This window comes from Schistocerca americana, chromosome 2, assembly GCF_021461395.2.
Source record: "Schistocerca americana isolate TAMUIC-IGC-003095 chromosome 2, iqSchAmer2.1, whole genome shotgun sequence".
Lineage (NCBI taxonomy): Eukaryota > Metazoa > Arthropoda > Insecta > Orthoptera > Acrididae > Schistocerca > Schistocerca americana.
In genome coordinates this window covers 835,422,066-835,440,014 of record NC_060120.1, presented here as the reverse complement: position 1 = coordinate 835,440,014, position 17,949 = coordinate 835,422,066, and the positions used below count along the sequence as shown (strand labels likewise).

At 40.1% G+C, this 17,949-nt stretch overlaps 1 protein-coding gene across 4 annotated transcripts in view; it reads left to right on the top strand.

The window, feature by feature from the left end:
• The window catches only part of LOC124595539 (long-chain-fatty-acid--CoA ligase 4), a 260,221-nt gene extending 242,807 nt beyond the window's left edge, over nucleotides 1-17,414 (top strand). For all 4 annotated transcript variants that reach the window (XM_047134315.1, XM_047134316.1, XM_047134317.1 and 1 more), the window contains 7 exons: nucleotides 6,282-6,479; nucleotides 6,559-6,695; nucleotides 6,780-6,919; nucleotides 10,193-10,365; nucleotides 13,405-13,668; nucleotides 14,372-14,644; nucleotides 16,255-17,414. In XM_047134315.1, coding sequence (XP_046990271.1) covers nucleotides 6,282-6,479; nucleotides 6,559-6,695; nucleotides 6,780-6,919; nucleotides 10,193-10,365; nucleotides 13,405-13,668; nucleotides 14,372-14,644; nucleotides 16,255-16,409 — 1,340 coding nt within the window. In that variant the 3' untranslated portion in view covers nucleotides 16,410-17,414. The remainder of the gene's footprint in view (nucleotides 1-6,281; nucleotides 6,480-6,558; nucleotides 6,696-6,779; nucleotides 6,920-10,192; nucleotides 10,366-13,404; nucleotides 13,669-14,371; nucleotides 14,645-16,254) is intronic.
• Nucleotides 17,415-17,949: the final 535 nt, after the last annotated feature.

The following is a 17,949-nucleotide window of genomic DNA, read 5'->3' as shown; positions in this document are numbered from 1 at the left end:
TTTGCCTCAGTTGTGTCCACTCCTTCCGCAGTATCCTCACCCCTATCCTGTCCCTCCTCCGCCCATCAGGGGGCTCTGCCTCCGCCTCCCAAATCCCTCCCTTCCAAATCCTCCTCCCCCGTGGCCCTACCCCCTCTGCCCCAGGGGCCACCCTTCCTCCTCCTCCTCCTCCCCCCCCTCACGCCACCTGAGAAGCGATCCTCTTCTCAGGCGTCCATCGGGGCAACGTTCCGAACCCCAGCTTCCGAGGTCCGACGTTCCAAAACGGACCCCGCGCGTGAGGACCTTCTTCGGGTCCAGCCCACCATCCCTGTGCCTCCTCGGCCTTCCAAGAAGGCCTCCAAGAAGAAGTCTCTATCCCCCTCTCCACCCCGGCGCGTTTCGTCTGACGCTCCATCCGTGAGTCGCTGCTCCCAGCCTTCCTCAGTTTCGCCGGGACGCTCTGCTGCCAGGTGCTCAGCTGGCCTCTCGTCGGCAAATGATGCTGCCCCTCCTACACAACCAGGGACAGCGGCCACAGCTGGCGACGACTCAATGGAACAGGATCCGCCTCCCGCCGATTGTAGCGTTGTTCCCTCGAAACCTGGCCCTCCGCGGCCATCGAGGTGACCAGCTCTTCCCCCGTCTCGTTCCCTCTTTTTTGACTAGCGATGGCCTTGTTACATTGGAACATACGAGGTATTCGATCTAATTGGGAGGAATTAAAACTGCTCCTCCGCCTGCACTGTCCGCTTGTCCTTGGTCTCCAGGAAACCAAGTTGCGCCCGACTGACCATATTGCCTTTACCCACTATACCTCAGAGCGGTATGACCTCACCCCTGTGGACGGTATCCCAGCTCATGGTGGGGTCATGTTGCTCGTTTGGGACGATGTCTATTACCATCCCATCCCATTGACCACCCCACTCCAAGCAATAGCTGTCTGTATTACTCTTTCTCTTTTACTTTTTCAGTTTGTACCATCTACACTCCATCGTCATCCACTGTTAGTCGGGCTGACGTGATGCACCTGATTGTTCAGCTTCCCCCGCCGTTTTTATTGTTTGGCGACTTCAATGCCCATCATCCCCTTTGGGGCTCTCCTGCATCCTGTCAAAAAGGCTCACTCTTGGCGGATGTCTTCAACCATCTCAATCTTGTCTGCCTCAATACTGGCGCCCTGACTTTCCTCTCGGACTCCACTCATACCTACTCCCACCTGGACCTCTCGATCTGTTCTACCACTCTTGCCCGTTGGTTCGAGTGGTATGTCCTTTCTAACACCAATTCGAGCGACCACTTCCCCTGTGTCGTTCGTCTCCTGCACCACACCCCATCCCCACGTCCTTCGAGCTGGAACATACCGAAAGCTGACTGGCGACTTTACTCCTCCCTGGCAACCTTTCCGGACCACGATTTTCTCAGTTGTGACAGTCAGGTCGAATACCTCACGGCTGTTATCATCAATGCTGCCGAACGTTCCATTCCTCGTACTACCTCTTCTTCACGTCGCGTTTCCGTCCCCTGGTGGAATGAAGCTTGTAGAGACGCTATCCGTGCTCGACGACGTGCTTTACGCACCTTTCGCCGCCATCCTACGTTGGCGAATTGTATTGGATACAAACGACTCAGAGCGCAATGCCGTAGAGTCATCAAAGACAGCAAAAAGCTTGTTGGGCCTCTTTCACCAGCTCCTTTAACAGTTTCTTCTGTCGTATGGGGTGGCCTGCGCCAGCTGTCGGGCATTAAGGCCCACTCCTCGGTACCTGGCCTGACCTCAGGTAATGGGGTCCTCGTTGATACTGTGGCTGTCTCCAACGCCTTTGGCCGCTTTTTCGCGGAGGTTTCAAGCTTCGCTCATTACCACCCTGCCTTCCTTCCCAGGAAAGAGGCAGAAGAGGCTCGGTGACCTTCCTTCCACTCGCTGAATATGGAAACTTATAATGCCCCCTTTACTATGCGGGAACTCGAACGTGCGCTTGCACTGTCCCGGTCCTCTGCTCCGGGGCCAGATGCCATTCACGTTAAGATGCTGGCACACCTTTCTCCGGCGGGCAAAAGCTTCCTTCTTCGTACCTACAATCGCGTCTGGACCGAAGGTCAGGTCCCCATGCGTTGGCGTGATGCCGTCATTGTTCCTATACCCAAACCCGGGAAGGATAGACACTTTCCTTCCAGTTACCGCCCCATTTCTCTTACAAGCTGTGTCTGCAAGGTGATGGAGTGCATGATTCATGCTCGGTTAGTTTGGATTCTTGAATCTCGACGGCTACTTACCAATGTCCAGTGCGGCTTTCGTCGCCGCTGCTCCGCTGTTGACCACCTTGTGACCTTGTGACCTTGTCGATATTCATCATGAACAACTTTTTGCGAAGGCGCCAAACGGTAGCAGTGTTCTTCGATTTGGAGAAGGCTTATGATACCTGTTGGAGAGGAGGTATCCTCCGCACTATGCACAGGTGGGGCCTACGCGGTCGCCTGCCCCTTTTTATTGATTCCTTTTTAACGGATCGAAAGTTTAGGGTACGTGTGGGTTCCGTATTGTCAGACGTCTTCCTCCAGGAGAACGGAGTGCCTCAGGGCTCCGTCTTGAGCGTAGCCCTTTTTGCCATCGCGATCAATCCAATTATGGATTGCATTCCACCTAATGTCTCGGGCTCTCTCTTTGTCGATGACTTCGCGGTCTACTGCAGTGCCCAGAGAACATGCCTCCTGGAGCGCTGCCTTCAGCGCTGTCTAGACAGCCTATACTTGTGGAGCGTGGCAAATGGCTTCCGGTTCTCTGAAGAGAAGACTGTTTGTAGCAACTTTTGGCGATATAAAGCATTCCTTCCGCCATCCTTACATCTCGGTCCCCTTGTTCTCCCATTCGTGGAAACAACTAAGTTTCTAGGGCTCACGTTGGACAGGAAACAGTGTTGGTCTCCGCATGTCTCTTATTTGGCGGCCCGTTGTACACATTCCCTTAATGTCCTCAGAGTTCTTAGTGGTTCATCTTGGGGAGCGGATCGCACTGTCCTGCTTCGCTTGTATCGGTCCATAGTCCGATCGAAGCTGGATTATGGGAGCTTCATCTACTCGTCTATCCCTCTTACGCCGTCTCAACTCCATCCACCATCGGGAGTTACGTCTTGCAACCGGAGCCTTCTGCACTAGTTCTGTCGAGAGTCTTTATGCTGAAGCTGCCGAATTACCATTGACCTACCGGCGCGACGTACTGCTGTGTCGGTATGCCTGCCGGCTGTTGTCTATGCCCGACCACCCCTCTTAAGAGTCCTTCTTCGCCGATTCTCTCGACCGTCAGTACGGGTTGTATGTCTCTGCCCTGCTGCCCCCCGGAGTCTGCTTCCGTTGCCTGCTTCGACAATTGGATTTTGCCCTCCCTACCACCTTCAGAGAGGGTGAGAGCCCGACACCACCTTGGCTTCAGGCTCCGGTTCATATTTATCTCGACCTCAGCTCACTCCCGAAGGAGGGTACTCCGGCTGCAGTGTATTGCTCGCGGTTTGTCGAACTTCGTGCTCGACTTGCCGGTCACACCTTTATTTACACCGGTGGCTCCAAAACTGATGATGGTGTCGGCTGTGCCTTTGTCGTCTGGGCCGCCACCTTTAAATACCGGCTCCTCGACCAATGTTCCAGCTTTACGGCCGAGCTTTTTGCTCTCCATCAGGCCGTTCAGTATGCCCGCCGCCACCGCCATTCATCGTATTTACTCTGCTCTGATTCCCTCGGTGCTCTTCAGAGCCTTGGAGCTCCCTATCCGGTCCATCCCTTGATTCAACGGATACAGCAATCCCTCCATTCTTTCGCTGATAATGGTGGTTCTGTCAGCTTTCTGTGGGTTCCCGGACATGTAGGAGTGCCTGGGAATTAGGCTGCGGATGCTGCAGCCAAGGCTGCAGTCCTCCTGCCTCGGCCAGCCTCCAATTGTGTCCAGTCATCTGACGTTCGTGGGGATGTATGTAAGAGGCTTGTGTCGTTGTGGTGGGATGCTTGGTCATTCCTCCAAGGAAACAAGCTCCGGGCAGTAAAACCACTCCCAACTGCTTGGACAACCTCCTCCCGACCGTCTCGGCGAGAGGAGGTCCTTCTGACCAGGTTGCGGATTGGGCATTGCCGGTTTAGCCACCGCTACCTGCTCTCCAGTGACCCAGCCCCGCAGTGCCCTTGTGGTCAGGCATTAACAGTGCGCCATGTTTTATTGTCGTGTCCCCGTTTTAGTCAATTTCGTGTTGTCCTGTCCCTGCCATCTACTTTACCGGATGTTTTAGCTGATGACGCTCGAGCAGCTGCTCGTGTTCTGCGTTTTATAACTTTGACTGGCTTGTCCAAAGACATCTAACCTTTTTTCTTATTTTATCTGCATCTTTGTCAGGTCTTTCTGGTGTCCCCCCCCCCCTCCCCTCCCCTTAAGTTTTACTAGATTCCATGTGCTCTAACAACAGTGACTGGGCGCTAATGACCTCAGTAGTTGAGTGCCCTTAAACCCCACAAAAAAAAACCTCTGACAGTTCATTTCCTGAGGGAATGCCCTTTAACCACTTAAATTCTCATTTGTTTGCAGTCTGAGTTACTGGCTGATTTAGTGAATGACACACGAGCTGTCGATGACATTTTACTGGCTATCTGTCATAGCAATATGGCAAAGGACATGTAGTCTCTAGTTCAGGACCTCCGTTTCTCTATGGCATATTCTATGGATTGTTCTCAGTCCCTGTTTTTTAGCTGTCTTTCAACCTTTTCATACGAATCACCTGAGCACAAATGACAGCTCTGCCAGTACAGTGTCTTTCCATACTTTGCATATGTGATACTACTGTCATCTGTATATGTGCACATTACTATCCCATGACTTCTGTGACCTCAGTGTAACACATCTGTCATCATCAAAATCTTGAAGACTTGGATTGACTTAAAACTGCAATATAATTGTACCCTTAGGTGATGTATATTTTTTGGTTTAGTTTGTATTCTCCAAATGCACCTCTTTAAGTCAGTGTGAAATGGATGTCAGTAGTTCATTTCACACAAATTTCTCTTTGGACTGTGGTTCCAGACACTGAACTACTTGGCAAAAAATTCAACACGTCATCAAAGTTTGTCCTTTGTAATGACATTTGGAAAATTTAGATATGTAAAATGAGTCTGTGATTTGAAATAGATTTTAGTGCAGAAAATAGATTTAGTGTGTTCCTCTGAAACACTATAATAGTGCTTTGTCTAGGCTTTGAATGCTTCTGTATTCAAAAAATTTGGAATTGTGCCATACAACTGGATTTCAGCAGTGCAACTGTCAAATTGTTAGCTGATGCTACTTCAGAAAAGGGTTGTTACACAATGACAAAGGCACAAAAGACTTGGACAGAATTTCCATCATTTAATGTAATTAGAGAGAGAGAGAGAGAGAGAGAGAGAGAGAGAGAGAGAGAGAGAGAGAGAGAGAGAGAGAGAGAGAGAGATATTTTCTGAAGCATGTCACGTCATTCAAATTTTAGTGGTAATTCTAACAAGTGGTTTCACAATCTTAGAGGAGAATGTGAATGTAAGACTTTAATTTGTTGGAAGGAGTCAGGGGAACTACAATGCATTTAAAATAAATAGCTTGTACACTTAATTCAACAATACAGCTGTGGGATTGTGATCCCCTATGCTGTCATGACAGCAAAGAATTCAGACATGTCTGCACAACAGGTTGGTGCAGTTCTTACAAAAGATGTTTGGTGAATATTTGATGGTGGTAGGAAGAAATGTGACCTTGTTCTTGTGAAATAAGTCTATGAACTTAAATGACCAGTATTTAAAGAAATAGGTGCAATAATTCTGCTGCTACTGCCCTAGATATCACTTGGGGATCATGAGGATGAAATAAGATTAGGGCATATGTAGGAGTCACATTTTTATTGCTCAATATGTGAATGAAATAGCACAATCTCGGAAGTCAGTCATTCACTATCAAGTGGCTCGCAGAGTAGATATAAAGATGAAGAAATACATTGGTTTTTGTAAAAATTCTGATTGTTTAATGTAGATACTGTTGATGTAAACACAACCCTTAAATCTGCAGGGTTCTCCCAAATTATGTAGTGTCACAATGGTTCATCACTATCAGACAAATGTAGTGGTAAAAGTGCACTTAAAAATAAAGCTTCGTACATATTTGATTTGGAAGAATTTATGCTTGAAATTATCAGTTTTAGATTTCATCTAAGATTGCGATCATAGTTATAAACTCTAGACTGTGTCTAGATTTCAAATAATCAGTACATCCAGTAATCTTGTGAACACTTAATTTCCAACAGGTGGAGTATCACCAACGCCTGACGACATTGCAATAATCATGTACACAAGTGGCTCAACTGGTGTACCCAAGGGAGTCTTACTGACACACAGAAATATGATGAGCACACTGAAGGCATATTCGGACGCTGTTAAAATTACAGATGCTGATGTGTTTTTAGGTTACCTTCCCCTTGCTCATGTCTTTGAACTTCTTGTTGGTAAGCAAATTTACGCCAAATCTATTTTTGGTTATTAAAGAAATTGTCATGTTTATTATTATTTTTTATTTTTTTCCAGAGTCTGTGTGCTTGCTGTGTGGGGTACCTATTGGATACTCGACACCATTAACAATGATCGACACATCGAGTAAAATCAAAAGAGGAACAAAAGGAGATGCTTCTGTTCTACGGCCAACATGTTTATCTAGTGTACCTGTAAGTATACTAGTCTTCTACTTGCAGTACACACTAAATATACTAGGAACACAATGTTAAATAAAACTTTTGAATTGATTTCAGCTCATTCTGGATCGTATTTCCAAAGGAATAGGTGACAAAGTTACAAAAAGTGGTGCATTCCAAAGAGCTCTATTTACATTTGCTTTCAACTACAGGAAAACCTGGATGAGAAGAGGTTTTGACACACCTTTGATTAACAGGTACTACATTTTGTCTGGAGTAAATAGGTAGTTTTAACAGTTTTAAAGAGCCTGTAAACCACTTGAATAATAATGCTGTAAAAAAATTAGTAACAGTGCTAGTACATATTAGATATTTAACATTGACAATGTATGTAAAAGTCCGCAGCTTGTGGTCGTGCGGTAGCGTTCTCGCTTCCCACGCCCGGGTTCCCGGGTTCGATTCCCGGCGGGGTCAGGGATTTTCTCTGCCTTGTGATGACTGGGTGTTGCGTGATGTCCTTAGGTTAGTTAGGTTTAAGTAGTTCTAAATTCTAGGGGACTGATGACCATAGCTGTTAAGTCCCATAGTGCTCAGAGCCATGTATGTAAAAGTGTGGTTTTTTTTGGGGAAAAGGCATATACATGGTTCATCTGGAAACTGGTAAAGTTTCCGGTTTTGTTTGTCTTTTTGATGATAGTGCTAAATACAGCTAAGTACGGGACCAAAACTTGAAAGGTTTAGAGTTTAATCTTCAGTCACTCCTAGAATATTTTGTCACCTATTGTTCCTGTCACCTCTGGCAATTATTTGTGCAAGTAGAGAAAGCTAATGCTTCAGTTGAATTCTTTGTTAGCCTGTGTGTGCCATTACAACTGGCTAGGTAAATTTGTTAAAATGTTGAAAAGGGCATACTGCTTCACATGACTTAGTTATCTCGCATTTACTAAATATATTAAAGAACCAGTTATATAGAGATAATAGCAGTTAGTGCTGGTCTTTCAGAATATGCAGTTGGGGCTATGCTGTGATCATGCTGGAAACAGTTAAAAGTAATAGTGCATACTAATAATGCCTGCCAATTCAGAGTTTCTAGAGGTCTTGGTCTCCAATGTGAAGTAAATTTTACATTAATACTTAAATGCCTCAACTGGAAACAAATCGATCTTGCACAATTTGGACACAAAACAAAAACTGGGAAACACTGTGGGATTGTCACAGAGATAACATATTTTGGGAGTAAAAGCAGTGATATGATGCTATGGTTAGACACTAAAACTCAGTCAAGATGCTGGCAGCCAAAGCTCTGTCTTGCAGTTGATTTAGGTTGTTGATGATTTTCTTAAATTCCTAAAAGCAAATGCTGGGAAGATTACTTTGAAAGAAGACTACTTCCCAAATGGAGCTTGTTGGATTTGCAATGACCTCAACAATATGTTAAAACAATAATTTCACTTAATTTTATGATAGGTTCCAGTCCAAAAGTGTAGTCCTCAACCATATACACAAAATGTTTCACAAGATCCAAAATTCCTCCATTTTGCTAATGAATTTGTTATAACCTGTCAGATGATCTTGGCCTCAAGAAACATGGTACAAGGGATTCCTCGTGTGGAATGCTGTATATTGGCCTATTGTGTCTATCAAAGACCATTTTGATGAACACTATCATCTACATCAGATTCAACCAGATAAATCTGCAGTAGGTGACTAAACAAGGATTAAATTTGCAGTCTTGTCTTTCTGGGGGTGTGATAAGAAAGGCATGTTTGCTCAGTGAATAACTTTAAAAAGGCACTCAGGGTTGGTTATGTCCAGCCTGGAACCATGCCCACCATTGGATATAGAGGAAAAAAAGAATAGGATGAAAATTAAACAGCAACATGTTGAGAGCCATCTAAGAATTTTTGTTTGGATCCTAGCCAGTGATACTCAATGACAGTAGCAGCACAGGTAATGTGGTGCCTGTACAAAAGGCCAGTTTTGCTCTTGGTAATATATTCAGAGACTCAGCTGTGTGCAAGCAACTCTGTTGCACATACTCAACTTTCAAATGGGGTCTCCATAACAGACTAGCTGTGTGGAAACTGACAGTTGCTACTTTCCAGCAATAACAGCTGTAACCACCTGATACCACATAGTTGCCTTGAAATATTGTGGGTACACGAAACAGTTGTGGACCTCGGAGCCTGTCATCTGTCTGAAACACAATGTTGGTAGTACCAGCATCAACTGTTGGTGTGAAAGTTGTCTTTGCTTTGAGCATTTCCTTTCTTGAAAAATGAGTTATCAGGACTTTGTCTTTTCCTTTCACTTCTGGGTCTTTGGTAATGTTACTACTTAATTTGTGATTTGTCCAGTCACTCTTTCTGCCAAGTTAAATTGCTCTAAAAGCTGTTAATTATCTGAAATGTGTTCTTTACCACCCTTGATTAAGATTTTTGTGCAATTTGTTGGGCAAATAGCTCTCCCGCCTTATGCTTGAAAACCCTGCACCAAAATTATGTAAATACCGTAGGTGAAATGACACAACAAAATATGTTAGTAGCAAAAACATATCTGGAGGAAACTAACAATAAATAATCCACCTGTAACATTTGTAATTGGCCTTCCTTGTATGAATTTCACCATCCAGTTAATGCTAACTAACATTATAATAAACATGAATTGGTTAACTGAAAAAATAAAATGTATCAATCAATGCAAATGCACAATTTAACGATATAAATAACTTGCTTTGATAGTAGTATAATATCACTCTGAAAAGGATTACTGGTATCTGAAGACTTCTTGGTGAGAAATGCATTTAAAGGGATACATAGTTGCTCACTATTGCTCATTGCTGTGTTAAAAAGTGACCATTTACCCATGTAGTTCTCACCACAGGAAAAGTATTTACAGGATTGCAAAGGTAATTATAATACATCTGTTGAAATTTGTACAGTCGCATTAAGTTGTAGACATGCTAGGATTTTTCAATTATCCTTTTGAGGAAGATAAAATTACAAAAGGCTCAAAATTCATAGGTTGTAAACCTTGCGTGGCAAATTTACAGAAAAGAGAAATTTTTATGAAATTTTGGGTCTTGACTAATCAGAGATTCTGCAGAAATTTGAGTCAAAGTAGTATAGACTTTAACAAATTGGCCACTGTTCGATGACTCTGTATGAAATTGTTACATTATTAATAAATTTCCATAGACTGTTCGCCAAGCATTCAGTTGGCTGTGAATGGTCTCATACTAGTTCTGATAATCAGGAAAAGGTTATGAAATGGATGTTGATAAATATCTTGCAAAAAATTTTGCTACCAAATATAAGTTGGAGCTCACTTTACTATATTTGAATGTATCTGAAATTCTAAAATGGTCCACTAAAATGAGTAATAATTTTGTAGAAAATTTATTAAAGAGTCAGCTTGGCAGAACCTTAAATTCATGAGTTTCCATGCTACAAAAAAGTTGGCTGTTGGTTTTACAAATAAACTTCCATTTGTAGGCTGTCAGGAAAGTTTTATTAAACTTTATTTCTCAGGTTGGTGTTCAGGAAACCAAGGGAACTACTTGGAGGTAGAGTTCGTATGATAATGAGTGGTGGTGCCCCCCTCTCTCCTGACACTCATGAACTCATAAAAGTTTGCCTGTGTGTGAAAGTCATTCAAGGTTATGGACTTACAGAAACCTGCTCAGCTGCCACAGTTATGGATGGTAAGTCGTAAAACTATCTGAAGTTACCTTTAGCCTGTTAATGTTTGCTGTGCCATTCAAAAGTGTGAATTTTCAGTTAATGTACTTAGTTGCTGTACTAGAAATGTCTGCATGCTCTTAACATTTCATGTGCCAGAAGCTCCCATATAAAGTCATCAACCCAAAGGGATTGTAAGTATTTCATACAAAAATGAGTGGGCCATATTAAGATGCATGTGTGAACTGGAGTGGTGATCATACTCCTAAAGTGGAAGGGAAAAATAAATTGCCAGATGAATTCCATGTGACAGATGGCCAATTGATGCTTGAATTGTCTAACTTTACATCTTATAAAAAGTGATTGATTTTCTTAAATGTTGACACATTGAAAGAGGAAAATAGGTCCCTCAACATAATGTTACTATTCAAACTCCAATGAGGTATGGAACACCCTGGCTGGAATACAAACGAAAAACTGTTGAGCAGCAATAGGCCTGGGAGAAGATACAACATTGACGTGTTGCTGTAATGACATGCAGTCACATAAGCTACCTTTAATGTTTCAGATCTCAAATTGTATTCAGAAATAAAATATATTTCTATCTTACGCCTTGTGCTCTTGACATAAAAATCTTGATCAAACTGAAGTTCATGAAGACATATGTTGACTCTGCTAACCCTCATCAATCAATTCAGCAACTAGATTTACATGAGATGCTAAAGATGAATTCTCAAAAGAAATGGTTAATGGTTTCAATCATTCCAGCTGCTCCCCCAATTTCTCTTATTGCCATATTGTTAAAGTTAGTTTCTGCTCTATGCTTCTTAGGTGCTCTAAGCTTGGTTGGTTCTATTTCCACACTAAACGGGTCATTTTTGAAATTTTCAGTTTAAAACTTTGTGCCAACACTTTACATTATCAAAAATGTTCCAAAATGGAATATCTTGGTTTAAAAATGCCATTTTTTTCTCTTCCCTTTCACCATTTCTACCTGTGTGTATATCACTATCCACTGTTTTGCAGAGAAAGAACCGACAGAACCCTCCTTCTGTACTAGCTCAAGTGTCTATTTTTATCATTGCTTTGATGAGACAAGCATTGGGAAGTGATTCTTGGACTCACTTTAGAACATGGGGTGAACATTTGTGGGAGATTTTCACGATGCAAAACTCTTACACTGTAAAGATTTCCACTGCAATTTTACCATGTTTGAGAGTTCACAATTAACCCTGTGGTTTCTTTGAAAGAAAATGCAAACTTTTCTGTTACTCCAATTGGGCAGTGGCTTGAGTAACGAAAATAGAAAAAAAATTTCTAGTGATCTCCTTCACAGGTAATAATGTAATAAATCTGACTCTTGGTTCTCCACAGCTAAATTTATGGTCATTCTACCTCCAAGCACTTTCTACATCTACATGGTTACTCTGCAATTTACACTTAAGTAGCTGTCAGAGGGTTCATCGAACCATTTTCATACTGAAACCTCCTGGCAGATTAAAACTGTGTGCCCGACCGAGACTCTAACTCGGGACCGAGTTCGAGTCTTGGTCGGGCACACAGTTTTAATCTGCCAGGAGGTTTCATATCAGCGCACACTCCGCTGCAGAGTGAAAATCTCATTCTGGCATTTTCATACTGCTTCTCTACCATTCCACTCTTGAATGGTGCATGGGAAAAAGGAACACCTAAATCTTTCCGTTCGAGCTCTGATTTCTCTTAGTTCATTATGATGATCATTTCTCCCTATTTACGCGTTCGGAAGAGAAAGTTGGTGATTGAACTCGGCACAAAGAAAACTGCCTTTGTTTCAGTGACTGCCACCCCGGCTCACATATATCAGTGAAACTCTCACCCCTATTGTGCGATAACACGAAACGAGCTGCCCTTCGTACTTTCCCATGTCCTCTGTCAATCCTATCTGGTAAGGGTCCCACACCTGCAGCAATATTCCAGCAGAGGATGGAAAAGTGTAATGTAGGCTGTCTCTTTTGTGTGTTGTGTGTTGTGTGTCGCTTCTTCTAAGTGTTCTGCCAACAAAGCATTCTCCTTCACCACAATATTATCTATGTGGTCTTTGCAATTTAAGTTGCTCGTAATTTAAATTCCTAGGTATTTAGTTGAATTGACAGCCCTTAGATTGGTGAGATTTATCAGATTTCTTTTAGTACCCATGTGGATGACCTTGCACTTTTCTTTGTTTAGTGCCAATTGCCATTTTTGCACCATACAGAAATTCTCTGTAGATCATTTTGTGATTGGAATTGATCGTCTGATTTTACTAGATGGTAAATTAGTGTCGTCTGCAAAAATCTGAGGGAACTGCTCAGATTATCATCTTTATCATTTATATAAATCAGGAATAGCATAGGGCCTATGACACTGCCTTGCAGAATGCCAGGTATCACTTGTGTTCTTCTCGATGCTTTACCGGCTATCACTATGTACTGCGACCTCTGAGAGGAAATCATGAATCCAGTCGCACAACTGGGACGATACTCCATATGCACGCAATTTGATTAATAGTCTCTTTGGATGGACACACAGTTACTTGATGTGAGACTAATTCGTGATCATACTGTTTACCACCTATTAAGATCTCTACCATTTTCCATTTGCATGCACTGTACTCTGCCATGAACTTCAATGATTTGCAGAATATGAATATAGATATAGATAGCATTTAATTTAAGGCTCATTTGCCAAGTTGTATACCAGATGCTAGTAGTTTTAATCACTTTACTTTTTATAAAATCTCTTTGTGATGCCAGTTCTCTATAGGCATCCACAGAATCTGAACTGCAAAATTTATCAGCCTGATACATACAGATCATCTAAATTGTTAGTCCTATCTCGCAGCCTTGATGTATAATGGTTGCTAAAGATTAAGATTTCTCTTCATTAAAACCATATGATTACCATTCCATCCTTCAATCAAGCAAATATGTTTGGTATGCAAATTGGTATGTGGATTACTTAACAGTAAAGTAAGGTTTCTGTAATCACAGCTGTTAGTCTTCAGTATTAATATATAAGCATGAAATTATTTATTCTCTCTGCAGTTCATGATGAAACTACTGGCCGTGTAGGTGGACCAACAACTGTTTGTGATGTGAGACTTACAGACTGGGAAGAAGGACATTACAGGGTGAGAGATAAACCTTATCCCCGAGGAGAAATTCTTATAGGTGGTGACAACATATCACCAGGTTATTACAAAAATCCAGAAAAGACAAAAGAAGACTTCTTTGAAGAAGATGGAAGACGGTGGTTTAAGACTGGTGATATTGGTGAAATCCATGAAGATGGTGTTATAAAAATCATTGGTGAGTTGTGAAACTATTTTCCTGTCGGAGACTTTTAAATCTCCAAGAAATCAGTATTTAAAGACAATACTGCATTGTGACTGTACTAATTGAGTTACTGTATTCCACAATTCCTAAATCTTATTTAAAATGCTGAACCAGTGACTTTTATTCTGCAAGCATAGTTTCAAATTACTTAAAATTGTCATGTTAAAATTTTAGATAGCAGTTAAACATAACTGCTGGTACTTATTTTTGGCATGCCAAGCCAGCAGTATTATATAACAGTGGTCTATGTTGTTCTTTCCTTTTAATAATGTGGAAGGCATATGAGAGATGGTATGTGGTAGTTCACATAGTGGCTATAAAATATAAAAAAGTTTTTGCATCTGTTGAAAAAATTCATTGTCCTCACTGCCCTGTTACTAAAACAGTCCTGTAATAAAATTCATATTTCGTTCAGCTTTCATTATATTGCAGTGCATTTGTGGTTTATATACATAGTTTATATATTGCATTCAGTTACCTGTAATTTTAATGTAAAAGTGTCAAACTTGGCACACCTCTAACTTGCCATAAAGTATCTTGATAGAATTTGAGCTGACAGATGTGCTTGTAAAATCATATGTCCATTGCAGTTGAGAATCAGTGGTGAAAGTACACACATCACACTCGTACAATTAATTTGCACATACTCAAAAGTAACACATTAATCTATCCACAGATCGCAAAAAGGACTTGGTGAAGCTGCAGATGGGAGAATATATCTCATTGGGGAAAGTAGAATCTGAATTGAAAACCTGCCCTGTTATAGAAAACATTTGTCTGTATGGGGATCCTACAAAGACGTATGCTGTCGCGTTAGTTGTACCTAGCCAGCCTCATCTAGAAGAACTTGCCAAGAAGATTGGAATTAATGACACATTTGAAAATCTTTGTGTAAATCCAGCAGTTGAGAAGGCTGTTCTTCAAGAAATTGCTGAACATGGAAAGAAATGTAAGTTTCCAAAACCATAAAATTGTCATCGTTTTGTGTGGTGGTGAAATGAGTTTAAGATAAAACCTATACTTCAGTAGCTTAAAATTTTTCAATACATCAGTCCAGTGAAATGATAAAACATTTTAACTTGAATTAAACACAACAATACCAACACATTTTCTGTAATGTGTGCACATAAAGGATACATTGACAACCACTAGAGTTTTTAAAAATACATATTTAGTGAGTCATTCATCTTTACTCACTGTATACTTCTTAAAGGGTGTGTAAGAAGTGTCTTAAACACACCCCCAGTACTGTGAGGGTAACAACAAAAGTGTAAATTACTAGGTACATTATGTAATCGCAACAAGAGTTGTTGTCTCATGGGTTGATAAATCAGTTTCTTTGATCCAGTGCTGCTCAAACCAGCACAGCATTATGGCTTAACTAAATTTTGAAATAGGGCAAGTGAAAAAAGCATCTTTCCTGTAAGTCTATCATAGTTAAATTTTATCCACATCACAACATTTGCAGCATTGTAACAAAACTCATCATGCAAAAAAGTTCGAAGTGTTTGTGTAATTTTGGGCAACACATCAAACCTGTGGAAGGCAATCTAAAAAAAAGTTTCACTGTGCTTGTTCCTCATCTGGTTCATAGTTTGCTCTCTGCATGTTCAGACTTGACTATGTTGTTATACCAATTTTGTTACTAAAAAACCTAATGTGTTAACATTTTATGTTGAGAGTAAAATTCAAAAACAAATTTTACAACAGAATACCATTTTGTAACAAGATACTTTAAAATTGATTTGCAAGATTTTATTTTGGGATGGGAAAGAGGGAGAGTACCTGTAATGGGTGATTGGTTAGTTAAGTTTTGCCAAGTCAGTAATCTTTGTGCATATCTGAACACCTAACACTTAACATTTTTCAGTTCTTTCTCAGATCGGGAATTCTATTAATCCAAAAATTGCAGGAGGTTCCTCATATCTTTAGCTTCTTAAAAAGTAAAAGTATTAATCTGTGAATCCTAAGGTTACCAGTTACTGCAAAGTTAAATATTTCAATGTACAGTGAGTTAATACTTAATGCAAAAATAATAATGAATATTTGTGTGAAAATAATAATGAATATTTGTGTGAAAATAATAATGAATATTTGTGTGAAAATAATAATGAATATTTGTGTGAAAATAATAATGAATATTTGTGTGAAAATAATAATGAATATTTGTGTGAAAATAATAATGAATATTTGTGCGAAAATAATAATGAATATTTGTGCGAAAATAATAATGAATATTTGTGCGAAAATAATAATGAATATTTGTGCGAAAATAATAATGAATATTTGTGCGAAAATAATAATGAATATTTGTGCGAAAATAATAATGAATATTTGTGCGAAAATAATAATGAATATTTGTGCGAAAATAATAATGAATATTTGTGCGAAAATAATAATGAATATTTGTGCGAAAATAATAATGAATATTTGTGCGAAAATAATAATGAATATTTGTGCGAAAATAATAATGAATATTTGTGCGAAAATAATAATGAATATTTGTGCGAAAATAATAATGAATATTTGTGCGAAAATAATAATGAATATTTGTTACAGGTAAATTAGAAAAGTTTGAGATGCCAGCCGTTATAAAGCTCTGCACGGAAGTTTGGTCACCTGATATGGGACTGGTGACAGCAGCTTTCAAACTGAAACGCAAGGATATTCAAGAACGATACCAGCACGAAATAAACAGAATGTATGCTTCATGATTGTTGGAGTAATCCAGAAAGGATTTGGAAATTAAAATGCAATGGACTGGAAATGAGCTGGAAGGCTCTTCAGATTGGCTGTGGTTCTAATCATCTAATTGGGGTGGAAGTTAAAGTACAAGAAAGTATAAGTTATTTGAATTTGTAGGAACATTTGACTGTGTGAGAATGACACATTATGTATATTTTTGTTACTGCTGTGTTTAGTGATTAGTGAGTGTATTTATTGCAATTCCTGTTTAGGGCAGTCATTTGTAATTTATATTTTTTGCAAACTTTCAAAACTGAGCAGCTAAGCAGAACTTTCGAAGTGATGTCAAAGTACTGGTTTACATAAATATATTATATAGGCTCAAGAGATCATCTTATTTCATAAATGCTATGCACAGTAATTTTAAGAATTCCATGCAGTGCATGGATGTTGTTTTTTCATGTGCTGTGAATAGGCACCAGTTGACTTATAAACTATGAACATGACATGAAATTATTTAGTATCACATTATACATCACGCAAAGCCTTTTTTGCACTGTTGTGAAATAATGCCCAAATAAGTTTAATTTTGTTAGTGTACTGATGTGAGGAATTGTTACGGATGAAGTGAAAAGAGGCATTTCTGCTTCACATCTTGATCTGAGATCAGTTTGTATTCAAATAATTGAATTCAGCTTTAATTATTACTGTAAACATTTCTGCTGCATTAAAGTACCATGTACAGCAGCAGTACCATCACAGGTCATATATACATTGTTCATGTGTAAAATTGTTAAATTGGATAAGGTGCTAAACATTTGTAAACATTCATATTTCCACATTGTAAGATTTCATCAGTCATCAGTGTACCTTGTACACACATTCCTACATAATACTGTATGTGGAAGAGTTGCACTGTGTACATAAATCATGTGGGGCTAAAAGTGGTCAAATGGAGCTGTAAAGATTTTCAGTATGTATAAATCATGTGTACAGATATTTGTATGTGCAATAAATCTAATTTTGCTGTTAAATTATATATTTCCTCAAATCATGGATAAGGTGAGAAACCTGTAGTGTATAATTTAATTGAAGCTTCCCAATATCTGAAGTTCTCAGAACTCCATCCAATGATATGTAATGGGATGTAAGGAATGGTGTGACTGTAAAATGAGGCTTTAACTGTAGAAGATTCTGATTAGAAACAGTGTAAGTAAATTGTGGTCTCTACATTAACTTGAAGCAGATGCTCCTACAGGTAAACTGAAAATGTTGTCATATAAAACTTATTAATACATGCAACTGTTGTGCATAACAGTCTTGCATGCTGAACAACCACAGTTGAAACTGTAATGACCATGGCTAGTTAAGACTTCACCCAAGAGCTGCATTCCTAATTAATATAGGGAACCACAGTTACTCTTCGAGATGCTTTAGGACAGTGAGAATTCAGCAGTTTTTTGAGACTTCAAAGTGAAACATTCAACCTTAGTTAAAAATGAATCCTCACTAAAAGGTGGGAGCTGACATATTTAATTAGCCTTCACAATTAAGATGAATAATTAATAA